Raw genomic sequence first — 23374 nt, 5'->3', positions numbered from 1 at the left:
GGGTAAAAGTGCAAAATATGCAAGAAAGAGATGGGGCAAAAGTCTAGTTATCTCGTAATACAGCTGTAATGCAAGATATATCGATTACAATCTTAGAGTAAATACGGAATGCTTCTCAAATGTTAAGAAGAAAATAAAATTTAACTATTTTAGCCCCCTTATTTTAACAGAAGCAATTTGGTCAGTTTTCTTTAAGAATACACACATTCCAATAATATTATATATTGTATTAGAATAATTTCTCAGGTGAAATTAATTTACAAGAATATCACCGGGGGGTGATTTACTTGAATATCAGAAACATCAGCTATTTGAATACAGTGACATTAGGTGAAATACAGGTTTGTTTTAATTTATACGAATATGGAAAAAAGCCGCGATTAAGGCCACAATGTGTATGTCTGTATGTTTGACAGAAGTTTTTATAGACCCGAATTCTTAATGCTATATCTCGAGTTTTTGAGACAGTGGATACTATTTTTATGCACCTTTCCTCGATATGCAAATACTCTAATTGTAAATATATTCATCACAAGTATATTCGTATAAATTAATAAATATATTCTTATATAAATATCAAGCTTCATTTGATAGTTATTAACTATTCGAGCTAGATTCAGAATTTGATTATTTAAGCATTTATAATTTAAATTATAAAATGTTAATTACATTTGATTAAATATTAAGGTATAATATTTCAAAACTGTTTAAAAGAAAATATAATTGACGCGTTTCTTAATGGTACGTTTTCGGATAACAAACATTCCAAATGCGTGTTAATCTGGAAAAATAATCATAATGAAAGAAAAAATAAATCAGCGAGCGCTACAGATACAATGAACATAGGAGAGGAAAAAATAAATAAGTATAAATCAATATAATCAAGTTTACGTGGGTCATGATATTTAAATCACAACTGTGTAAAAATCAAAAAGATTAAAACTTGGATTTAATTTCAGATGGCTAAGATTTAACATACTCTTCGTAGACGGATTAAGCAACCTTTGATATAGCGTTTGTTATTTCAGATCTGGAGCGTTATTTTGTTCATTTAAGATATGTCATTTATTTCATTTTTCGAAATGAAACTTCCATTTTATAGTTTTAAGTGTTCTGGCTCAATTCACTGAACTTAAGTCTAATATTTTTTATACTTTTTCTTTGCTGTTTTATATTCTTCCTGAGACATAATACTCTGTCAAAATCATCTTAATACGATATCTCGTCTACACTATCTCCATTCAAATAGCCTTGGAGCTTTCTTTAGCAGTTTATAGAAGAAATCTGAAACAGAATTTAAATTATTTTTTTAATTAAAACAACCGCAAGCTTTAGAGAACTAACAAGCAATTTCAGTATAACCCAATGGCCAGTTGGTGAAAGACAAATTGATGACACGACCGACTGAGAATATGCTATTATAAATACTATTCGCGGTAAGCGGTGGACAGTATTTCAACGAAAATATGAAATTTGCTTAATAAATAAAATAAAAATTTTGACAGCAACTCCCAGAAGGAAACGAAAACTGACATTGACTGCTCTGCCACCTGGAGAACTAGCGCAGAGCCAATATATTGCCACACAAAACATGGAAGCATTTCCATCACTTCATCAGATTGATGAAGTCATGGATATGCTTATCCATCCGAAAAAAAGTTGCTTAGAGAAGTCAAAAGTAGTAATGACAATGCTGATTTGTTTCTACGATTCCAAGAGCATTATCCACAAAGAATTCGTTCCGCCTAGCCAAAGGGTCAATGTTGAGTTTTATCTCGAAGTTTTGAAGCGATTGATAGCGAGAATCTGTTCGCGTACGGCATGAATATCGTAACGAACGACCGTTAGTCAAAACACACTGTCACTCTTGGCACTATAACTCGACTTCTAATTAAACAAATGTCGTAAACAGTTGCTAAAACACTAACGAAGGTTGCCGCTTTCGATAACAAAAAGATACAAAAGGTGGCGCCACTAGTTTCTTCTGTTTTTAAAAAGTTCGGTTTCTTTTTGGACAGATATTTTAATGTAGTTTCTGAACTTTTCTTTGAGTGCATGTTATAACATTTTAGTCTATTAAAAACTGTTTTAGCTTACATTTTTGTGTATATTGGCCCAGATATACTCAATATCTCTGGGACAATATACATAAGTGAAAATTTAGAGATTAAATTGTCTTAAAAATTAAACCTTCTTTAAGTTTCCTGTAACGCAAATTCTTTTCTTCCAAATGCGGGCACATTCTTTTTTTTATGTTCCCTGCCTTTGCTTTAAATATCAATACGTTTCATTTTTAGGAGAGGTAAACAGTGTTGTATCAGCAATACATATCACGTGTAAATGAAAAAAACAACACTGTCTGAATGCCTTGCCCTCTCCTTCAACCTAAAAATGAAATGTCAGCTGTTTTATTCGCCAACCCTTATGTCTGTGAGTTACAGATGAGCTGGCAATCTTGATTGTAGTAGTGGCAGCGCATGCTGCAAATGATCCTGCAGGAAATGTATTAAAATCAGATTAAATTTCAGAAAAAAAAATTCTTCTGAATATCTTTCTTGCCATTCAAAGTTGCAAAGTATATTCTAACGTTTCTACAGAAAAATAGTTCATATAAACATATTTAAGCATAAAATACTTAATATATTTTTGTATATTTTATACAAACATTTTATAGGCAAAAAATAATAATGATAAACTAAATACTAAAGACACTTGACTTGCAATTTAAAGCTTCTTTACTGACATTTAATAACTGTGGTATGTCTGCTGTTGATACTATTATGGTGTTGCTCAAATTCCAAAAGGGAATGTATAATCGCATGAACATTAATATCAGCCAAGGAACGGCTTTCAAAACGCATTTGAAAGCACGTTTTCAGAGGACCAAAATCTCAAGTCAGAATCAGCTATATTTTCAATTTCATCAAATTCGCTAGAACGATATAACGTGTAACGGGATCCGCGATGGATGCGAAACCTTCCCTGTTAATTTTATGCTGCTTAATAAATATTTTTTATGAGCTCGTATACAAAGTAAGATTAACTATGCCCCAACTGCAGTAAAAATTAGCTGAACGATGCGACCTACAAAAAGGTTCGTCTGCAAAAGAAGAATCACAGGCGATTCGTTGATTTTAACATTAACTTTCAACAACGTAAGAGACGACACTCCAAAATTAGTTTGAAATTAAGTGAATAATGAAATTGTGGCAGCATTCTGGTAGGAGGAGGAGAAAGAAGATAAATACGACACTTTCTCCATTTAATGCTTCAAATTTGGCGAGTTGTGCCTTGCTCAGTACAGCTGTTGAATAAAACCGCTAGATATTAATAATAATCTGTTTAGAACTGAAGTTACAACACGTAGAATTCCAGTTCCTGGTAATTATTATAGACCAATCAATTGCTTACCATAGCAGATTCATTATAGCAGGTCTTAATTTTCAAATCATTTTGCAAATAATAGCAACTTATGTTAAAAAAGATGAACAAAATTATATATTAATCTGATGATAAAACGGTTATTTTTGGCCACAAGAACTATAGGAGTATTCAGTTGATTTTATGGTTTTGGTGTAAACAGTTTTTAACGTTTAAGTGATCTTATTTTTTTATACTTCTTTTACCCTGATGAAGCTAACAGCCACAATTGGCGAAACCAATTGGTATAACTTAGTTTTAAAATAAATTTTAACCCAAATAGTAGTTATTCATTCTCCTATATATATTAATCTTTTTATTTTCTGCTTTATATCTGTTTCGATAAATGTACAAGATTGCTTTGGCGTCCATTCGCAACATCACGATTATGCTCTGGGCAGGCAGATTTTAAAGAAATTTGGTTACGCAGAATTATTTAAATTTTGAGTTATCTCAAATTCGGTTATACAAATCAGACCATTTGCAACAAAAACCGAACTTTTTAAAACTAAAAATATTGCACATGACGATAAATGGGATGTTTATAGTACATTTTTTCTATCACCCTCCATAAGAAGCCACGAATCCCATAAGACAAGAGTTGCATCTGCGAGCAGGTGATTAGAGGAAAGAATGAACCCACTGAAGTGTCTCTTGAAGCGATAGTGGTAGTAGTCCTTGAGAAATATTATGAACAAAGCTATTCTAAAGAACAGAGGTGGATGGAATGAAAGAGAAGGATAAGAAGCTAAACTGCATGATATTGACTATCAGCTCCATGTATTTTCTATATACGAAGAGTAACGTAAGGAAAGTGAACATGAAAATTACTATGCAAAATGCATAAGGGGAAAACAGGACATCTATACGAGGTGTTTATAGAGCATCTGTTAGAAAAAAATTGATTTACTAAGTGGGCTGCCCTCTTCTGAAGAGCATTCTTAGAAATATCTTGTGCACCTGTTTAATATCATGATGGTAGTGGACCACCATATAAATCAGTGGTTCGTAACCGGTATTCCGCCGGTAAAAGATGTCACATGACACAGTTCTGAGTGTAATTGGCTACTCTGAATAAAAATGTTGGAGTACAGCTCTAATATTACTCACATACAAAAAGGGAAATAAAACTAAATGTGATAATTACAAAGGTATTTCTCTATTGAGTGTTCCTGGTACGATTTATGACTTGAAAAACAGTTGAAAAGGATTGCGGAAGGGAAGTTTGATGACAAACAAGCTAGATCAAGGCCAGATAGAGGCTGACAAGATCAGATCTTCACTTTACGACAAACAGTTGAGAAATCCTGGGAATATAACAGATCTGTATTTCAGATTTGTAGATCTGGAAAAGGCATATGACAAGGTGCCAAGAGAGAAGCTATTCAATACGCTGCAGTTATATGGTGTCAATGGGGCATTATATCAAGCAATACTTAGTCTTTATTTGAGTTGTAAGTCAGCAGTTAGAATTGAAGGAAGAACAGGAAGATGGTTTATTGTTAACTCTGGGGTCGGACAAGGATGTACATTATCCCCTCTCTTATTCATTATCTATATGGATCACATTATGAAGGAAAGTGGTATTAAACCACATATCAAAATTGGAGATGTTAATCTTGGCTCTTTATTTTATGCAGATGATGTTATACTTCTTAATAAACCCACTACAAGTCTGCAAGATTCCCTGACTAAACTGAATAACTGTTGTTATAGATTTCATATGGTCAGCACTAACAAGACAAAGAAATTAGGCAGAAGCATTGATAATGTCAACTGTGTTGTGAATGGAGAACCTATGGAACAAGTTAAACATTTCAGCAACTACATACCATTCCATTCATGTGTCGTCTCCTATCTAGGAGGTTGACTGCCGTGGTTAACTTTGCTGTTTTAAGGATACTTGTGAAAGACTGAATGATAAATGCACGTAAACACAAGAAAGATATTTAATTAACCAAATATTTCGGTCTGGAAATAGCAGACCATCTTCAGTGGTATTACAAGAACAGTTTTAAAAAATACAAGCTAGAATACTAACAATAGATCGTTAAAATAGAACACGCCGCGTGATGTTATATCACTAAGTATTAAGTATAAAATCAGCATCTTTTGGTCCAGGATTCGCCTCTTACATAGATCCCGTTATAGGTTCGAACGTTTCTTCAAGGAAAGCGTGGAGGCCTTGCTCCATCGTCCCAACCTGAATCGTAATGACTGTATATCTATATCAAAAATCTGGGAAAGTCTAATCAAGATTACGCATTAATTTTTTTTTCAATCATGTCTCTACTTCAAAATGTTCCGTTTTATACTTAATACTTATTGATATAACATCATGCGGCGTGTTCTATTTTTAACGATCTATTGTTAGTATTCTAGCTTGTATTTTTTAAAACTGTTCTTCTAATACCACTGAAGATGGTCTGCTATTTCCAGACCGAAATATTTGGTTAATTAAATATCTTTCTTGTGTTTAGGTGCATTTATCAATTACCATGGTTAACCCCTTAACGTACCAATTAAAAATCAGAAAGCGGTCGTTTTTCTGCCAATATTTGGGCGAGAGTGATTTGCTGGATCAAATTCATCATTATTTTACAAATAATGATGAATTTGCGCAAACGCAAACGAAACAGCCGATACACGCCGTTAGCAACTTTTCTCGGCTGAAAGGAAATAGGCACAAAATTGTCTAGCGTCTATATTCGGTTGTATTTATATGTGAAACCAAAATTTAAAATCAATTTTGGTGCAATAAACAAAAGACATGTCGCAGACGTGTTAAGAGGTTAACTACGGGTGTAACGACATGTGGTGAGGACCCTAGCTCTTTCACATATTGTCGTACGAATTCATGACTGTAATCCGTGTATGTTCACGGAGCTGGTTTGCCTGTTCTGAGGGAGTAAAAATCCCAGTCTCCGGGTGAAAAAAAAACCCTCTACCTCCGTATGCAACCGGCTAACTCACCTTTAGTCAAAAGAGACCAAATAAAGGTTCCTCACGTCATAGACGGAAATCTAACCCAGGTCTTTCCAACCAAAGGGCTTCGTCTATACCGACTGAGCTACGAAGGCTCTATGGACATAGACAACAAATTCAATAAAGCTGGTATGGTAGGAAGTCAACTGAATTTATATGGAATAAGAGATAAATTAGTCAAAACACTAAATTAGCTGTATAGAAGACAGTGTTCAAACCAGTTTTAACTTATGGATCTGAGAGCTGATTCAGAAGTAAAACACTTGACCAAAGACTAGAAACCGCAGATATGAGAGTCCTGAGAAAGATTAGAGGCGTGAACAGATGGCATCAATGGCAATATCATATTAAAAACGAGAATATTAGTAAAGAACTTGACATTGTCGGCATTCAGGAATGCGTTAGCAGAGCTAATCTCAGGTGGTATGGTCACTTGAACAGAATGGGTGAGGAAAGATTAGCAAAACAAGTGTTCTCTGCCAGGTTGGCAGGAAAACGACCTAGAGGAAGACCAAGATATAGGTGGATTGATGCGGTACAAAGTGCCTTAGACGATAGAAATATAAGATCTGATAATGTTGGAGTCTTGACGAGTAACAGACTGTTTGGGAGGCAAATTGTAGATAGGAAGTTAGTAATGATGTAAATTTTTCATGTAGTACTATCATATCCTGTACACCCTCCCCTTTCCTTCAGCGTACATATCAGGAATTTGATGATGGTGATGATGAGTTTCGGACAGGCCACTTAAACCTTATCATTTCGCATATTGAGAAAATTCAACGTGCAATATTTGAAAATTAAATCGTAAATTATTAATTTTGTTCTAAAGAATTTCATTGAACTATAAATTATTAAAATTTTTCTACACATGTAATTTTAGGTACAAACACGCAAGCGAAGCTAATCGCCTGCGTGTTTGTCACTCGTTGACAAAATTTAATAATCTGAAACGGTTTGGAAAACTATTTTCCAAACCCATTGAATTCGAGTAAGTCCGGAATATTATAGAAGCGAAGTCCATCTGATGGGAGAATTTACTGATGAATACGTGAGTGACAAAACATTATCGACAAGGATTATAAGCAAGCATTAAGTAATGAAGTCGGCAAAACAGTCAAGACAGTATAGTAGGGGTAGCTTATTGCTGAGAAGGCCCATTCCCCTTAATTGGAAGAACTGGGTCGGGCTTATTTCTTCCATGATGACCCAGTCCATCTTGAGAGAATGCATTTATTTTACATATGAACGAATGGAGGACATTACAAACTGATTTTATGGCAGTCCTCCTCTCACGACATATTCAATATTTTTGTACTGTTAACGAACCAATAGATAAATCTCTAAAGATAGACGTAACAGAATTTTACTTCACTGGTTTTGGTTTGGTTTGATTACTAATTACGATCAAAGCAACTATCGCTATAAGACAAGTGTAAAATATCTGTTGATTGCACATGCTCTTTTGGCTAGTTTGCCTGTTTTGTACAGGAAGTAAAAAACTCTGCCACATTCTTAGAAGTCGCAAAGTTTTGTATAATTGCTCATCAGCTAAATAGCCCATATAATTATTAATTACATTCTAAACAAGACTAGCACCTATATCTTTCCCCAAAGGGCAATCATCATTTATGATTAAGTCAGACTTTGTATCACCTTGTATACTCTTAAGCATTGTGTCGGTGAGAAATTCGGACAAAAAGCATTTGTAACGTAGACGGAAGTGACTGTCTTGACACGAACCAGAGTAATTCAATATTGTTCGGCCGTCGTCATGATCTTTAACAGCTGAATTAATTTCTTAAGATGAAAAGAGAGAATTTTGTGAGGGTTTCTAATTAAGCTTTCAGTGAATGAATTTGAAAGTGAAAACCTCATTAGGCTTAGCCAAATTCATTGGTTAAATAAGAAAATGAATCTTTGTGTGTTAATGAAAAAGTAAGAGTAATTAATTTTAATCCTAATACTGATGTGATTTGTTAAGATTTTAGAAAAAACAGCAAATAATGTTCAGAGGAGAGTCTTCCAATATCCAATATCTACAATGCCGTTTGATTCATTTAAACTCATGATTAAAGACTTGCTACATACACACATGGAACAAATCAACAAAAACATTGAGGAGTATGAACGCTACATACAGTTCAATAACGTGACCTCTGAAGAAATTCTAGGAACCGTGCGAGAAATAAAGACAAAATTAACGGTAGCGATAGAAACACAAGAAACACTCAAGCGCGAAAATGAAGAACTGTAGAAAGAGGTAAACACACTCAAGTGTCAAATGGAGAACATGCTACAAAAAGAAAGAAAAAAGAACTTCAAATTGAGAGAATAACAAAGGAAAACACAGAATATTTAAGCAACATAATGCAACTGATTGGCAGCAAAATTGGCATTCAAGTCGCAACCACAGACATCGCCTCTATTAAGCGATGCCCACAAAAAAACAAAGAGAGACTGTCACCAATCTTCGTTCGTTTTACCAGCAGAAGTCTGCGAGACTCCATTCTTGCAGCAAGCAAGAACACAAAGCCAAAAACATCGATCCAAACTGACACTCCCAACATCAATCTCTATAACTGAACACTGGACTCCATACTTCAAAAATCTTTCATACCAACACAGGGAAAAATTACAAGTTCCTGTGGACTAGGGATTCACAGATATTTATGAGAAAGAATGAAAACACTCGAGTTTATATAATTACATGAGAATCCGACCTACACAGCCTACCAATATAAAACACTAACTGTTCACATCCTTAAGAACAAGATTACAAATCACTTAAAAACTATATAACGGATCTCAATCATAGGCGAACATATCCAGTCAGACAATATAAATGTCAAGGTCTTTGACTCTGAAGAAATGGTCAGACAACATTTCCAACAATACTAACTTCACTACCGTCAACACACAAACATAAGAAGTATAAAAAAAAACACTAGCTTACATTGATAACACTGCTCAACTACACCATGACAAACACAGATGCGCTAATATTGACCGAAGTTTGCAATAAACGACACAGAAATTTACGCATACAACATTAATAATGACCAAACCTACAACTTATGTAGACCAAACAAAAGAGGAGGTGGCCTCGTGGCATTTATCAAAGAAAAATACAATGTGACTGAAAAACAAACTCATTTGAAACATGCGGAAACACTAATTTTGGAAATCACAAATAGACACAAACATAGTATCAAATACAAATAATCACAATCTACAGATCCCCAGATAATAATCCACTCAACTTTCTTCATGAGTTAGAAGCATGGCTAAATACTCTTGACCACGGTTCCTCAACCACTAACACATATCTTGATATACTAAGTCAGTACAACATAAACCCTACCATTAACTCTCCAACAAGAGAAGAAATACTCAACAATATACTAACGCAATCATGCGTTGATCATATCAACATACGGGCTCCCATCCATACATGTACATCATCAGTAATTAACGTCAAAATTGCCGATCACTACTTTGTCTCAACTTCGTTTTACAACGTTACCGATCCCCCCCCCCCCCCCACCACCACCACAAAAGTCGACAAAACTCGATTATATTAAGGAGCATTGTCGATAATCATTCAAAAATAGACCGGAATTGCCTACTTAAAAGAAATGATCCTGTAACATTATACGAGAATTTTCAACTAAAGTTCACAGAAATATACAAAAAAGCAACAAAGCCGACACAATCGAAGACGACAAACAGACAACAATCCATGGATAAATGACGACATACTAAATAGCATTACTGTAAAAGAAAATCTATGGAAATAACTCAAAACGTCATCCAGTAACACACATTTACAAACCTTATACAAAAATACAAGAAATCAACTAACAACAAAAATTCTTAGGGCAAAAAGACACTACTACTTCGAAAAATTCATGGTATATAATGACAACATTAAGCAAACATGGGCTACACTCAACGAATTAGTAACTCGAAAAAATAAAACTTCAGCACAAGATTTTATTGCAAAAAGCTTCGGTCAGGACACAAACCAAGAGGAACTAGCAAACTCATTCAACCATGCTTTCACAAACAATATCACACAACTTAAAAAAGACAAACTACCAACGATCAACAAAAAAACTACCGACACAAAGTCAAAAACAAACTGTATTTTCCACCCATAACAAAACAGGAACTGAAAAAAGCAATCCTACAACTAAAACCAAAGACCACTCCAGGAATAGACAAACTAAGACTCACAGACCTTATAACATATTTTGAACAAATAAATCCAATACTTTTGAAACTCGTGAACATAATATTCGACACAGGCATTATTCCACAACAACTAAAAACTCTAATAATTACGCCAATTTGCAAACAAGTAAAAGAAACGATACTCAGAACTACAGACCAATAGCCCTACCAGTCATTTCAAAAATTCTAGAAAAAATAACACACTCCAGACTACAGAACTATTTACAGAAGTACAACATCATCTCACGAAACCAATACGGCTTTTAGAAAACAAAAGGCACCATCACTTTATTAGAAGACATCGCCGACGCAATAAACAAAGCCCTCAACAAAAACACTCCGTCCTTATACTGCTTGACTTGACCAAAGCATTTGATACACTTGAACATGACATACTACCACCAAACTAAAGAGGAACACTGCATACATGCTTCAGGAACTACCTCTCAACAGAATAAAAGTTACAAGAATAGGTACATGTCACAGGTGGGGTATATAAATAAAACACGGCGCTATATCATCACCCACTCTATTCAACATATACATTAACAATGTTCATAACATGGCCATAAGAAGTCAAATATTTCAATACGCAGATAACACCGCACTACTAGCAATCCACACAGACATCAACACGGCTCTCTTCAAAGCACAAGACCTAAATGAAATCGCAACATACTTCTACCAAAACGCAATTCTAATCAACGGCACCAAAACATAGATGTTGATAATACACAACCCAAGAATCATGCATCCTGCACAACTATATGATACACTGTCACACATACCGCTGCATTAACAACAAAAATACCTGCGAATGTCCGGAAATCAAACCTGTAACACACACGCAAAATACCTTGATCTCTACATAGATGCCGCCATAAATGGACAAAACATATAGAATACCTACATACCAAACTCCAGATCATCGCAGCAAAAACTCTTCCTTCCAAGTAAAAGACATTATTCCATCCAACATAAAACAAACTCCTATATCACGGTATCTGCGAATCCCTACTCAGATACGGTATAACAGTCTATGCAAACACATCAAACAGTCACCTAAAAAAATGAAATATTACATACAAGGAATTACTTCAACATCACCTATCGAAACAACAGACACATATCGTATAACACGATCAACAACAACTCTATACACCCTTCAACAACTCATACGGTTCTTTTGTGAGATCACATCAGATACCCAAGCAACTCAACAACCTACCAAGAAATTTAAAACACAGATAACTACAGAACATTAAAACACGAACTCTGGAAAATATACCAACAAAGGTATATTAATATATCAATACGACTAATATACACATCACAAATCACCAGTATCCAATGCAAGTGAATATTCAAACCATGGGAGGGTAATGGATGGCAATGCTGTAGCCAATGAAGTTCTAAATGAGGCTCGGCTATTGCTGTTACTCTCCTGCCATGATCAGAGGTTTAATAGCTCAATAACACCTTATCCCTACACTGCCCTCTACAGATAACGGGGAAGATGAAAAGCATTCTTGCTTCGCCTCTTTAAGCCAGTCTTTATAAGGATAAGGACAGTATCCAATGTCTACATCCCATACATAAACAGTAACAACAACACAGATAATGAAGGCTAAATCCCACTCTCTTCATAAAAGCTAACCCAAGATTCGAAGTAGGTGGGATTAATACGCCTCACTCATCTACACGTAATCCTTATAATCAAAGAATGCAGATTATTAACAATATAATGAAGATACTGATATTTAAAAAAAAAGTGTGTCTATGTAAATAGACTGTATAATAATAAGCTATGATATTGATATTGAAAAAAAAATTATGTACATTTATACTTTAAAAAATCACTATACTCTATATTTGTACTGAACATAAAATATAATAGTATACTTTATTGTATATATGTACATACTCCGTATGACGATAAATAAAACGTTATTACAGTTTTAAAAAATATTATTACTATTATTATTATTATTATACAAAAAAATCTGCATATAGAGGCAAAAAAGTATTATTAAAACTTTTAATTGAAATCCAATGTAGAAAATGCAGCACTTAGTGCTGAATTCTGTAAAATTGTAAGTTGCAATGTCACTCAAGATGTTTATTGTAAGTGTAAATATTTTAGCAACCAATAAATTATTATTATTATTAAAAAATATTATTACAGATTAGCTAAGTTCTGTATGCTATAGAAAAACAAATGATTATCATGACGAGATTGCTCTTAATCTTGCCTCCGCTTTTTAACATTAAATCAATGCAAGGTCCCTGCTAAGTATTCCAAGAAGGTGCAAGATCTTACCTAATGAATGAGTCAGGAAAAAAAAAAAAAAAAAAAAAACATCTCCACCCCAGCATTTCAAAATCGTTTACCATTTTTGTTGGTCACTTCTGTTGTTAACTTTACAATACTACAAGTCCTCAAAGCCTCAATTGATTTATTTGAAATTTCCAAACACTACACATCCTTATCATTCTAAAAGCCAATGAAAAAGGGCTTTTCATGAACATTTTGTGAAGAATTCCTTAGTTTAAAGTAGGATGCTTTAGAATAGGATGAACGAATTCTTCGTTTTCAAGGGATTAGCCATGAAGTCTAGTTTTTCAAGTTAAAATTCTTATTATCAAGATAATATATAAGAAATATAAAATAAAATAAAGCAACAGGTGCATATTATAAATTTGCTTCTTAGCAGAGTGATTAGAATATGACTCAAAAGAGCTTAAATATAGCAAAAGTGAACTTTTATCACATACAATCCAAGAGATTCTTGTACATTTATACATTTCAATATTCCTTTTTTATATTTTGGAAACAGTTTAATGATTTTAAGGGGGATAATTTGTGATAATAAAAATTTAGATCCCGACTGAGGCGGTGGATTTCTGATTTACTGGGTCTCACCATCCACATGAATTTTACATCATCTTATCAATCATAACCACCCTTCATAAAAACTGTCTGTTGCATCTGTTCGTGGTAATTATTTCATAAAGTTGTAGTTTAATAAGGCTAATGAAAAAAATTCAATGGATGAAAACCTATTCAGCACAAACACATTTCAAAGCGCTAGAGAATGAGATAAGCCTTACAATTAGTTAAATCATATGACGATGCAAAAACGCACATACACTAAATCTAAATTGTTTGAACCTTTTCTGGTCATCCTGACTTTTCATTAGACGCTTAAGAAATTTCAAATCGCTGGCAGCTGCATATTTTCTTTTGCTGTTGTGCTAGTAAGACACTTGACCTTTGTTAGAGATGCACCTCTCAGCTTTTCAAACACAGGGAGCTACAAAAAAAAATAACTCATCTAAGCAATAATGTACCAATCGTATTTTTTGGTGTTTTGCATCCACTACGTGAGAATCCAGCAACAACCTATTTAAGGACGAACGGACGCTAGTTTTTTTGTGCTGGACTGCCACGAAGTAGAATGTTCGTCTTCCTGCTTTGTGTAGCGGCATTAGCCGGTAAGTGGAACTTAGTTACTACTTGAAACTGAAATTGCATTGATTTCTTTTAATTAAATAAAAAAGGGGAGTATTGAAATTAATTTACAATTAGCAGTTTTTTTTTATAATTTTAACTAAATGGATTTCATTTTTAATTAATATTTTTCCGCTCTCAACTGTTACTTCAAATAATATTAGTATTTTCTTCTTTTCATAATTTGGATATGTTTTCTAAATCTCGCATATAACAAATCAATTATTATAGTAAACATAAGTTTCTACAGTCCTACTAGTATTAAGTGTCGATCGGCTTTGTATACTAAGTTGTCTAAGATCAAATAAAGCGAATGGTGTAGGATTGGACAAGTATATTATTATAAGCAGAGGATTATACATATATTTCTATTAAATATCTATCTCTATTTTTTTGTTTACATTTTAATACTGCTGCCATATCGCAAATTAATGATTCGTTTTGAGAATCTGCTCCAGAGCCAGTTGATTTTTTTTTATTATATTTTTCAAGATTTTCAAGAAACTTAACTCACTGGGTTTGTTTTGCATATTGGTGAACTCTCTCTCCAATGTGTGTATAGGAACCCGGATGTATTTTCCTCCAGAGGAAACCCCCCCCCTCTCCGTAAAATCGCTTACGGATCGAATGAACATCTGTTGAAGGGCGAGGTATCCATAGTTATCGCAGTTCCCTCATTAAGAATTCACAAGCATCATTACGTGCAGTTGTACTCATTTAAATTTTATCTTTCGTTCAATCTGAAATTTCTGTATTTATTCTATAAAAAATAAGATATCGCTTTAAAAAAAAAACTCTATTTCTAGGATTTCAATTAAAAATTATTTCTACGGCAAGCAATTATAGGCATTGGAAAATTTTTAATTTTTGATGATACATTCGGGATTATCCTTTTTAAAAAAGGCCACACGCATGGAGGGAGTTCAGCAGAAATACCAGATCTCGCGATACATCTGATCGGGTTGATCTATAACAATGTCATCCCCACAAAGAATCTAAAGGGATTATCATCATTTTTTTTTCAGTTTTAGTAAAAAAAAAAAAAAAAGTAGCATGGTTTGCTGCAAATATTTTAATGAACTAATTATAGAAAAACGTTATTTACATAAAATTTTCCTTTAACAAAAGAATAAACATATTAAGATATCAATTCCATATATGCAAGGTATAAACACTTATTTGATAGAACTCTGATGTTTTGAGGACAGTTTAAAATGACTTCGAACTATTCCATTGCAACTGGCTGTCATATCTATTCCGACATGGCACACGTGTGACACGATGCACCATTTCCGAAAAGAATCTGTAAATGAGCATCAATGATCTGTGCAAAGCAACAGCTAGATAACAGTGTATTATATGTGAAGTTCGTTTTCACAAATAAAAACTTTTCTTTATTACTATTAAATCTTTCTAGTTTAAATAATGCGAACTGCGTTTATACACGAGATTAAAAAAAAAACTATTTTTAAGTATAAATAGTCAAAAACGAAACCCGTCTTTTCAATTTTCAGCTAAGAGGATAATAAATTCATATTAAAACTAACTATTAAATACACCACATGTAATCGGAGTATTTTAATTTATGCTTTTGTCGTACATCAGACAGGAAAGTAGCTAAAGCAAAGTTAAAAAATCACGTACTGTGTGAGAGCAAAAGGATATTATCGAGATATTAAACTTTTGTTTTTAAAACAATGCTGGTGTGCTGAAATATATTAATTTAACATGAAGACACACAGTTGTATTTATATTTTATTTAATAAATCCTCACATTAAACCTGTTTATTGCTAATACATATTTTCTTTTCTTTTACAGTAACCGCCTCTGGAAAGGGTAAGTCTCTTTTTAATTTCTTTTAAAACTTTTAACTCACTAGATGTTGATTTCACATCCAACTAATTTTTAGAACAATTTCTTTGTAATTACGCGCTATTCCATAATAGGAATTTAAACTATTTCATAAATATTACTTTTTATTAATATATGACAATCAATATTATAACGAACTGATAATATTATTAAAATATTTTACCCAGTAAAATGTTTATTTAGTCACTATTGAATTAGGAATTAATTATTTTATTCATAACAAAGTAATAATAACTGTAGTCATAGCAATCTAAATAACCATAAGAGCCACATCCTTAAAATGACTCTAGTCATTACAGCGCCCTCCATGGGAGACAATTGACGCTGAACAAATACGTTTATTGAAATATTATTAGAAGTTGCATTTCTAACTTAAGACTTTCTGCACCTAAAATGTAAGAAATAAAAATAAATTTGAAAAGAACCCAATAAAAGTTTAATTCAGATAACGAAGAAAATACAATGAAGTTTGTAACTTCGTGAATTTTCTTTATTAAATAATATTGGCGTTTTTCTGTTCGACTTCTTTTTAAACTAATAATAAAGGTTATTATGATGCTATATTTTTCAAAGTTTAGTTCACTGTATATACTCCCCAAGCACACTTAAATCGTAGATCATGGTAGAATACGTATCCTAATACTGTATGCCCTGCGTGTTATGTATTAAATGCATAAGTCCGTACTATGAAACAGAAGCACGGGATTCAGAATTGCCCTAGATGTGGGACGCAATATAGATTTACTGAAAGCGTGATAAGAATTTCGGCATTAACTCTGAACAAAAACAATATGGATGCGATGTGCAGCTAAGTAATATGATTCGCAAAACTCTGCACATATTTACTTCATCCCGCAAGTACTTGATATCGCTTATTTAAAAATACAGTTACCATTTAGAATTGCTTCTCCATACCAACTGCGAAACTCGATGATATTTGATAAAGAACGCGAAGGAAAGAATGGAAGACATATTTGAAATAAGGGGGAGACAGGAAAACGAATACGGCAGAAAAACAATTAACAAAAACAGCTTGGGATCGATGACGCGAGATGGGGGAGGGTACAATTAATGGATACCTACTTTGCAATAACGAAGTCTCAAATGATTTTACTTTTCTTTAAGCAGGTTACGAGTCTGAGTACGAGTACAAATACAATTATACCGGACAAGTGTTTGCTAGTTATCCAGGAAAGAAACCTCAGTATGCTGCTCTACTTCTTCAAGCCAATGTAACTATTCAACTGAAAGACAGATACCTGGTTATAAGGGTAAGCGACTTGCCACTTTAATTGCAATTTTATATGAATCTTTTATCTTTGTCAGATAATCTAGGAACCCTACTACATGTAGAAACCAAACATGGGCCCTTTTCGAACCACTTCCCCAGTAAATGAGGGTGATCTCACATCGGGTAATAAATTTATCTATCACCCGATAGATACTCGCAAAATACATCCACTGCCTTTGGCTCGAAATCAGATGAGCTATCCATCTGATCTCGACCTAACTACTGGGGCAACCAATCCTGCAAGTTTAAAGCTTGATAACTTTCGGCTATCTGGACAATCAAATACTAAAATCTCTGATGAATAAACATCAGAATAGAAGTGACAATTAAGACCCCATGTCAAATAGTCATACAAATAATACAATCTTTTATTCATACTTGCAACTAGATCAAAATATAACTGTTGGGGGCTTCAGGTTTCAATACTGGATTCGAATCCCATCTGGGACACGAAAAGTCTTTATAACGGCTTTCAAGAGAAGGTGAGTCAAACCAAAGTAGCCAGGTTTTTAATCCCTGAAGCCAGAAAAACCGGCAAACTACGCACTTAATTATTGAAATAATTGATAAAAATAATAAATTTATAATAATCAACAAATCATTTAAATTGTTAACAATTAAGCACTTGATAATAAGGTTAATAATCATTCAAGGACAAGTCATTCGTTTCTTTCTTTTCAACTTAAAATTCTTCAAGATAAAGGAAAAGACCTATTAATTGCATTTCACAAGTTGCAATCAGTGTTTTATTCTAAAACTCTGTTTTCTTTGTTTTCAGTTCGAAGATCCGAAGTTCGATAAGCTAAATAAAGTCATATACGATACTGACAAATATAGTTACGACTACCGACAGTACCAGAATGCTACAGAGCAGCTCACCAAACCCTTCCGGGTTGAAGTGGAGAAAGGAATGGTAAGTTCTGTAATAAAATCAAAAATAATAACAATAACTAAAATGAATATATCCATCGTAAATAACGTAATTTAAAGATGGAGAAAATTAACACAATATTATAATTATTTTTTGTTCTGATAGAATTTTTCCATCGGAACAGAGAATGGATTGAGGGGTGAACAAAGATATTGCTATTCAAGAATTGTGTTTTCTAAGAGATCTATCCTTCAAAAAATCATTGTATGAAAATGTCTCGATCGCTTAATTTAGTTACAGATTTTTGTATGTTTGTAGGTCAAGAAATACGAAGTGTCCAAGAGCGAACCTGATTGGTCAGTCAACATTAAGAGAGGATTTTTGAGCATGTTGCAGCTGAATTTGGAACAAGTCAATGTTTCGAAAATATATGAGCAACATGCCAATCACTACAAAGTATTGGAGGTTAGTTTTCGTCTACTAATATATTTATCACAAATTTATAAATGGCTGTTGCTTCGTTAGTTTAAAACCTACTTTAATCAGTATGATATTTTGATAAAATAAAAGTACGGCACTAAATAAAATATTTATTTTTCAGGACGGCGTCACTGGCAAATGTGAAACCGAGTATGTGATCACACACGTTCCTGATGAACAGCTCCAGGATGCGGACGTCTTGAACGTGACCAAGATACGGAATTACTACAACTGCACAAACGCATCTTACTCATCCTATGGTACCTTTTATGGTCAAAAATGCGATGTTTGCGAAATCGACTATATGGTGAGTGGAGACTACACAATTCTATATGCAATGATTTTAGTTAAGCGATTTTATATACCAATAATCCCCCCCCCGGGTAATGGGCTGTTGTGAATGAATGCGTTAGGAAGTTGTTTATTGCCCCCCGAAACCGGTTTCGCCCTATAATAAGGTTAATAAGATTCATTATTGGAAGCTATATCATGAAATATTCCGAACACGATGACAGATGTTAGTTTACATAGAGAAATAGTGAGTTGGTTTCGAGCATGTCCACAAGTTAGTTTCTCGTTGATATTGTTTTTCAAGTGGCAGTCACTTTTCTGACTGGTTTCTGCTTGTATTCATATCTTGGTCTCTTCGTCTACTATGATATTGGGATCATTCTTATGTTGAAAAAATAAACTGGGAAACATTCTAAAAGTGAATGTTGTAAAACCTCATGTTCATGCTTTAGTGTACAGTGGTGTTTCCCAGTAGTGTATGAACTAGCAATCGATTTGAGTTGTGAAAGATGCTGGTGCAGGCTAAGAGGATTAAAAAGAATACACAATATAAAAGAAAAAAACTTTAACTGAATAGTCAACAAGGTAAATTACAATTAGTTTACCATTTAAAATTCAACATTCTTTGCAAGATCGCTTAAGAGAGAACCTTTCTTTTGCCAGTTGAAATAGGAAGAATTCCTAGCAGTAAGCTTTAAAAACAGTGTTTTGCTTTTCATAGTGCTGCATTAACACTATTCGTTATTCTTAACAATCAACAAAATATATTTGACAAATCTCAAGAATACTAGTTTTCATTACATGATAATTAAAATGTCACTTTTTCTTCAGTCAAAACAATTTGGTAATAGCAACAATTGCTTCCTTTGCGGTACATCATTAGAATTAGAACAAGATAATCCTCTGTTCAGGCAAACAGATGATAAAAAAGATGTAAATAAAGATCAATGCACCTACGTTGCTTGTTCAAAATTACGGTACACAAAAGGCCGGTATTATCTTTATTGCGTATATTCTTCTGGCCGGTTTCCTATTTTATGGAAGGGAAAGTTTTTGCCTGCGAAAGAGATCGGCTAACTCACCTTGAGATGAAAAAAAAATTATTTTTCTTCAAATCCTACGAAAGACTCGAACCTAAATCCACCGAGATATTTCGCTCTTTTTTCGTATTAGTATAAACTGAGCTTTCTGCATAAACCTATATGGTCGATTTGTAATTCAATATTTGAGTCTCCCTCCCAAGCCCTTATAAGAGAATGATCAGAACTCATTCACGACTAATTTTCTTTATTCGTGTTACTAATTCACAAGATCGTAATGTGACGTAATGTTTGTTTGTAGGATCCTTTCCACATGAGTGCTGTGACATGGTATGCCATTCGTGGGAATCGCCAAGAATACATAATCGAATACGCAGAAACGTCTTCAGAGATTCTTTATTATCCCCAGCAACCAAAAGGCCAAACTAGCAGTTTGTATTTGAAGTAAGTAATTTCTTAATCCCAGAGAATAAATGGAGTGGAAAATATTTTTCCTTGATAAAATAACATTAATTAATCTTGTTATTCATGCAGCCGTACACTGAAATTACTAGAGGAACACAGGAAAACAGAAGAAATTCGACTTCCCGATGACCTCGAACCACACCATATTCTCGTTTACAAGACCGAACAGAACCCAGCGGACTTTAAAGACATGTCAGACCTGAAGAAGCCGCACTACTTCTACAGAATTTATGGATATATGGCATCGGTGGAGAAGGTAGGTTACGCATTTTCTGCTTGATGCTATTTCTAAAAATGGAATGTAGTTGCTTATTCATTGGCAATTTAGCAGTAATTTTAAAAAGTGCATGCAAGATAAATATTTTTCTGTCGTTCAATTCAATTCCAGATTAAAGAGCTCTTCAATGAACTCGCTGAAACATACGAAAGGAAAGATTATATCGAAAACGCAAAGGATAAAAATATTCCAGCCAAGTTCTGGGAACTAATCAAAGCCTTCGGTACCCTGGGATACACCGAGACCACGGAGATTGCCAACTCCGTAACGGATATAGAACAAGCAACCGAAAGTAGTCCAAGAGACATAAAGAGGTAAACAGAACTTCGGGGTTTTATTTTTAAATGTTTTATTAGTAAAGTACAAATTAATAAAAGCTCACAGAATATTTGGTCAAGTCGAGATCCCTCGTAGCAATACCTGTTTTACATTCGTCAAGAATATGGAACAGGTATTGGTACCGGAGTCGGGTGTAATCATTCAGATTTCCTTTTTCAGCTTTCTATTTTGTTGCTTGAGCAAACTTCTCACAACAAACTTACTTGTTACAAATCTCTCAGCTTGTGAATGAAGTGCGGGTGGTTCTGGCATGCGTTCACACGTCAATCAATGCATTGAAGCCTTTCCCCTTCATCATTTCCTCTGCATTTCACTTGTTCATACTGAAATTAATAAGAAAGCCGTCATCGTCCAAATATGTTATTTGTTTGATGTTGCGCCCAAATATCAGTGACGTAGACAAACACTAATAAACTGAATGCTGTTTTTCCCCTTCGTGATGTGTTCTGATCATGAGGATAAAATGTAAGCGTTAATTTTACTAAGTTCAGGGATAGTGCTCTTTTTATATGTAATGTTATTATTTTGCAGTGAAAATATTAACATATTATTATTTTCGTTTCTCACCAGGAATCTTTTATTCGACGTGCTGGCCTACACTGGAACTAATCCTGCATTCATGTATATCAAGCACTTGATTCAGAACCGACGTGTTTCTCCAAGTATAGCAATGTACTTACTGCAGGGCATTCCCTACCACATTAAGGAGCCCAGCAAGATTTTATTGGACGAATTTATGGTAGGTAGATTGACAGATTAGGAACAGTGATTAATAAATAAGTTTGTATCATCATGCGACTAGGATATTAATGCAACCACAAAAATGACTGACTTAACCTTATTAGGGTAAAATAAATAAAATCACACGCCAATAATGCACACTGATCATAATTAAACATCCGCGTCATAATGAGTAAATTTCATACCTTAACTATTTTGTCATTGACTCGATTGCTAAATACGGTTGCGACAACGGTTTCATTATGCTATAGTAGTCTTTAATTAGGCCCTTCGATGACCAACAGCGAGATATTTTCTTATCACTACTCTTACGTGTTAGAATTTTAAGAAAACAAAACTTTTAAAAATAAAATAAAATTAACCTTCTGTAATTGGAGGATATTCCATACTAACATTCGTCTGTGGGCGACGACCATCAGAATGCATAACTGTTTTATGATAGACAACCAGTCCACGAAAGGTCGTAAAGCTGTAATATTTAAATTTTATTTTGAGCACGATTCTAGTGTTTAGATCCTTTATACAACACAAATGTCACCTCACAGGACATGCAATCTTCATAATTTATTTATTTAGTTACCAATTCATTGCATGTGTGTAAAGAAAGATTCAGAATAAACTACAGTAGAAAGTGAAGTAATTCGTTAAAATTTAATGAAAACAAAATTGTGTTCTCTGTATTTCTGTTAACTAATATGATGGAATTTTTGTTTTTCTTTTCACCTTAATTTTGTTTCCATTCCTTCCAGAGTCTGTGTGATCACGAAGCCGTTCAACAAAACCTCGAAATCTACTCCACTTGTGAACTGGCCTACACTACTTTGGTTTACGAGACCTGCGTGTTTAAGTATTATAAAATGGACTCTCATCACCGTGAAGAGAGAATGGACTCTGTTGTTGATGATAACAGAGAGAGCTTCCGTTGCACTCCTAGAGACGTAACCAAACATTTGCGTGTAAGTATTTTCAAAGATTAACTACATACTGACGCCTCGATAAATTAGATGTTTTATTTGAGAATCGTTATTAGCAAAGTTAGTTCACTGAAATTATATTTATTCTATTGCATGTAGTTGTTAGATGAAACTGATGAGCAAGTTTATAACAGTCTGTGTTTCATGTGTATGTGCTAGAATGTTTTATTCCATAAAAATGCACTCCTAAACCGGTTGGATCCCTGATGTTAGTTATAGGAGCTTCTCTAGCATGTTAATGTAGCTGATGGAATTCATGTACTTGCCTACTGTATTTGATCAACTAAATTGTATACCCAGAATGCTTTGCAATTTTGCATGATTTGAAGTGAAAATTCCTACTGGATACTTTACATATCCACAATTGATTTCTATCGAAAAAACACGTTTCTCTATTTTTATTTCTTAGTGCCCAATTCCGGATATAAGTTTACTTTTTTTTTACTAATCCCTCTATATATAAAGGGAGAACAATCAATTGTTATTTACAAAAGTTGTTAGCTAAAGAACATGACATCTTGACTCTTTCCAAAAATAATCTTCCAGCATACCTACAATTCCTTAAAGACTAAGAATGGTT

General features: G+C 33.8%; 1 protein-coding gene across 1 annotated transcript in view; it reads left to right on the top strand.

The window, feature by feature from the left end:
- The first annotated feature begins 14011 nt into the window (after positions 1-14011).
- Positions 14012-23374, top strand: part of LOC150092556 (vitellogenin-6-like) — a 30862-nt gene continuing 21499 nt past the window's right edge. The window contains exons 1-11 of the mRNA XM_090414425.1: positions 14012-14136; positions 15972-15989; positions 17154-17296; positions 18095-18229; positions 18506-18652; positions 18789-18974; positions 20300-20442; positions 20533-20719; positions 20852-21054; positions 21650-21818; positions 22570-22776. Of these exons, the coding sequence (XP_090270551.1) occupies positions 14100-14136; positions 15972-15989; positions 17154-17296; positions 18095-18229; positions 18506-18652; positions 18789-18974; positions 20300-20442; positions 20533-20719; positions 20852-21054; positions 21650-21818; positions 22570-22776 (1575 nt within the window). The 5' untranslated portion in view covers positions 14012-14099. The remainder of the gene's footprint in view (positions 14137-15971; positions 15990-17153; positions 17297-18094; positions 18230-18505; positions 18653-18788; positions 18975-20299; positions 20443-20532; positions 20720-20851; positions 21055-21649; positions 21819-22569; positions 22777-23374) is intronic.

Source organism: Typopeltis vanoorti, chromosome 25 (assembly GCF_054136105.1).
Source record: "Typopeltis vanoorti isolate ZY-2024b chromosome 25, IOZ_Tvanoo_1.0, whole genome shotgun sequence".
NCBI lineage: Eukaryota > Metazoa > Arthropoda > Arachnida > Uropygi > Thelyphonidae > Typopeltis > Typopeltis vanoorti.
The sequence above is the reverse complement of the archived record's forward strand: the minus strand, read 5'-3'. Positions and strand labels throughout refer to the sequence as shown.